The sequence below is a fragment of the Mustela erminea genome, chromosome 12 (assembly GCF_009829155.1).
Source record: "Mustela erminea isolate mMusErm1 chromosome 12, mMusErm1.Pri, whole genome shotgun sequence".
NCBI classification, from domain to species: domain Eukaryota; kingdom Metazoa; phylum Chordata; class Mammalia; order Carnivora; family Mustelidae; genus Mustela; species Mustela erminea.
The window spans coordinates 15,748,238-15,751,899 of NC_045625.1; the positions used below are offsets into that span (position 1 = coordinate 15,748,238).

Below are 3,662 nucleotides of genomic sequence, written 5' to 3' on the forward strand. Positions count from 1 at the left end.
GAATCTGAATCAGAGTTCCCTGATCCTCAGCCCCAAGTGTTTTCCACTACTCCAGTAGAGAGGAAGATGCCCGCTGTCCGTGGGTATCACCTATTGGTTTGTTTTCATTTTTGTTTGTTTGCTTGTTTTTACAATCACGTCTTTCCAGTGAGTTGATCCCTATTTGGTTACATTAGCAAATCTGTCTGTCTAGCCCAGAGGCATTATGGAGAAATCCAAGCATTTTGGACAGTTTCAAAAGCTTGCTTTCTACAAGGCATTATCACAGCGCAAATAGTCCCTGGAATGAGGAAAAATAAATTCCTTTGAGGATCCTGTAATGAAAGCTAAATCCCACAGAAACCCCAAAATGAGCCAAGAATTTCCAGTAGTTAGCCACTGTTTGGGCTATCCTTTTCTCCATTGCACAGTTGGGATTGTTGTCATTTGGGTATAATTCTTAGATAGGCTGCTGGAGTCTCCTTTGCCCTGCAGTAAGATGTTCTCAGTATTGATTTTGTTGTTGTTTGTTTGTTTGTTTGTTTGTTTTGTAACAGAGTTATTGTATATATATATATTAACACCCATATTTAGCCACAACCGTGTGGAAAGCTGGGAAGGTCATCTGAAGGGGAGTAATGGAAGAAATGTTTGAGGGAACATAGATGGAGAGTTTCAAGAATCTAGGGCTATATTAACTCAATTCTAGATCCCTGGTCAGCATTGACTGAATTTTTTTTTTTTATTTGTACAGCAGAATATATAGGACTGCGACAAGAGCAGAAAAAGTATACAACATATTTATTCTAATCTTCCAGACCCCCTGTGTGGCCCAGAATTGGGCACCCAGTAAATGTTTATTCCCTCCATGTTTGAATTTTACATTCTTTTGGAAGACCAACCCATGTGTCAAATACCATGGAAGACTTCATCCCCCAGAAATAAATTTTTTTTTTTTTTTTTTTTTTTCGATTTCTGTTTCTTTTTCTCTCTCGGGTGGTCCAAGGGGAGAAGACCGCAAAACGCGCGGTGGCTCCGGTCGGCGGCTCTGGTGGGTGGGCGGCTCCGGTCGGTGGGAAGGAGCTGGTGGCGCCGGAGGGGTGGGCGGTCACTCCTGCTGGTCGTCGTTGCTGGCACTGGGGGTCCGACTCCGGATCTGACCCCGGAGCTGTTCTATCAACTCTGGGTTCTGCTGCTGCATCTGCTGGGCGAACTGCTGGCCGGCCTGGATGAGACTGGCCAGGTCGTTCTGTGAGGGGCTGGTGCCGGGAGTCCCCAGGGGGTTGTGGCCACCCGAAATCATGCCGGACATGAGCTGCTGGACCTGCGGGTTGTTCATCAGGTTGGACGCCATGCTCATGAAGCTGGGGTTGTTGAGCAGGCCAGCGATGTCAAAGCTGCCGACGCCTCCTGTGGGACTCGGCGTCTCCCTCAACTTCAGCTCGGCTATCTTGAGGTTCGACTTGTAGGTCTCGTTGTCGGGATCCAGCTCCAAGGCCTTCTTGTAGTAGGCCACAGCCTCGGTGTGCTTGTTCAAGCTGGAGAGCGCGAGGCCCATCCTGCCGTAAGCTTTGCTGTAGGACGGGTCTATGCAGATGGCTCGCTCGCAGTCCTGCACAGCCCCAGTGTAGTTCCCCAGTTTGCTGTAGGCCGCGGCTCTGTTACAGAAATAGACGGCGTTGGCCGGGTTCAGCTCGATGGCTTTGCCGTAGAAGTGCACGGCGGCTTCAAAGTTCTCCACTTTCATCTGCTCGTTTCCTTCTGTTTTGAGGCGCTCTGCCTCAGCTGAGTCCTCCTCTGAAGGTGGGGTTCGCTCGGGGCTCCTCAGATCCTGCGGCACCTCCTTGCCTGCGGCGGCTGCTTCAAATATTTCCGGAAGGGTCTGAGGGAGAGCGAGGTCATGGTCTTCCACGGTCACCCCAAAAGCAGTCTCCAGGCACTGGATTGCAACCTCCAAGCTCTCCTGGGCGTCGGACGAGAGCCCCCCGTGCCGGAGCTGGTCGTGCAGGAACCGGATGATGGCATAGGCCAGGCGCTTCTTGTTATCCATCTTGAGACAGGAAGGGACCAAGCCTCGGGTTTTCAGGATCTCTCAGGCGGCGGAACCCAGAAATAAATTCTTTTTCAATGATATACAATTGCAGAGGTGGGAAATGTCCTTTTAAAGACAAAGTTTGCCTGAAGGATAAGAAACTTCAGGCCCACTCAACGTTTAATTTTAATGCTGTGCAAGTAATTGGGTGTGTTGCACTGGCAAGTGAGTTAACTTCTTTGGTTTCCAGTTCTCTTGAATAAAAAATAAGGGGTCAAGCCAAAGGACTGAGGACTCCTTAATAGTGCCTTGAAATTTTAACATTTTCTGAATTGAACTGAAGTTCCTACACTGTGTAGAAGTTTCCCTGGCCCTAAAAAGAATTCCTATGGGGTTTGAGTTCCGTTGAAACATCTTCTAAAGGAAGTGTGCATTTCCCCTACATACAAAATTTGGTGATGGGCAGGTTGCCTGAAAAGATATTTCACTGCAATTAGTTTTCTTTACTCCCTGACAGAAGGTTTCAGAGCCCAGAGGCAACTTCCACCAGGATAAAAATACTCTGCACTGTCAGTAGAAGATATTCTTATATAACACACACTGATTTCTTTCCCCCATTTTGCAAGAACTCAGAGGAATGGGGTGGGGGTTGCTGACATCCCCAAACAGGTCATCGCACATTAATACTTTACTCTCTTGTCTGATATAACCAGAACATTGCTGATTTCAACTATTCTCTGGGTAAGTTGCTGAAGGGAACAGTAGGTCAAGGGTAACAATTATTTTCATTTATTTATTTATTATTTCCTTAAAAAATATTAGAAAAAAAAACTTTTTTTTTTTTTTTTTTTTTTTTTTTTTTTTTAATAGTGGTTCTCAACTTCAAGTGATTTTGCATCTCCCATCCCCTGCCAGGGGACACTGGGCAATGTCTGGAGACATTTTTTGTTTTCACTGCTGGGGAGATTCTACTTGTAACTAGGAGTAGAAGTCAGGGATACTGCTGAACATTCTACAAGATGGAAGATACCTCTCCTCTCCCAAGGAATTACTGGGTCCCAAATTCAGAGCTGGAAACCTCTCATTGCAATTTAAAAATATATTAAAAAATAGACATGTATACATATACACACATATATTCTAGCACAGTAGCTGATTTTTAAAAATTCTTATTTTTCTTCATAACAAAATATGAGCTGTATAGTTATTATAATCACGGTTTACGTATATTTTAGCATTCTCTTCTTTTTATTAATATCACATTAAAAACATTTCACATTTGTGTTTGTCTTCCTAATTACCATTTTAATGGCTGCTTAATAATCCATTTAGCTGATGTACCACGGTATGCATTACCATTCTCCTATTGTTGATTACTCATTTAGCCTGTTTCTAACATGTCCCCTTATTGTAAATGATTTGTTATGACAAATTTCAGGGATGTAAATTACTGTGTCAACAATAAGAGTATTTTTAAGGCTTCCATTTTCCAAAGATTTTTCACAGTTAATAATGATGTCTGGGTTTTTGTTTTTTTTTTAAGATTTTAATTATTTGTTTGACAGAAAGAGAGAGGGCACAAGCAGGGGCAGTGGCAGGCAGAGGGAGAAGCAAGCTTCCCGCTGAGCAAGGGAGTCTGATGTGGGACTGG

At 44.3% G+C, this 3,662-nt stretch overlaps 1 protein-coding gene across 1 annotated transcript; it reads right to left on the reverse strand.

Moving 5' to 3' along the window:
- Positions 1-952: 952 nt before the first annotated feature.
- LOC116570864 (small glutamine-rich tetratricopeptide repeat-containing protein alpha-like) lies at positions 953-2,084 on the reverse strand. Its single transcript, XM_032308454.1, has one exon. The coding sequence runs from the start codon at positions 2,027-2,029 to the stop codon at positions 1,088-1,090; it is 942 nt and encodes a 313-aa protein (XP_032164345.1). The 5' UTR covers positions 2,030-2,084; the 3' UTR covers positions 953-1,087.
- Between the last annotated feature and the right edge of the window lie 1,578 nt (positions 2,085-3,662).

Coding starts and splice junctions, on each gene's coding strand:
- LOC116570864 (XM_032308454.1), bottom strand. CDS start 2,029: ATGGATAACAAGAAGCGCCTGGCCTATGCCATCATCCGGTTCCTGCAC.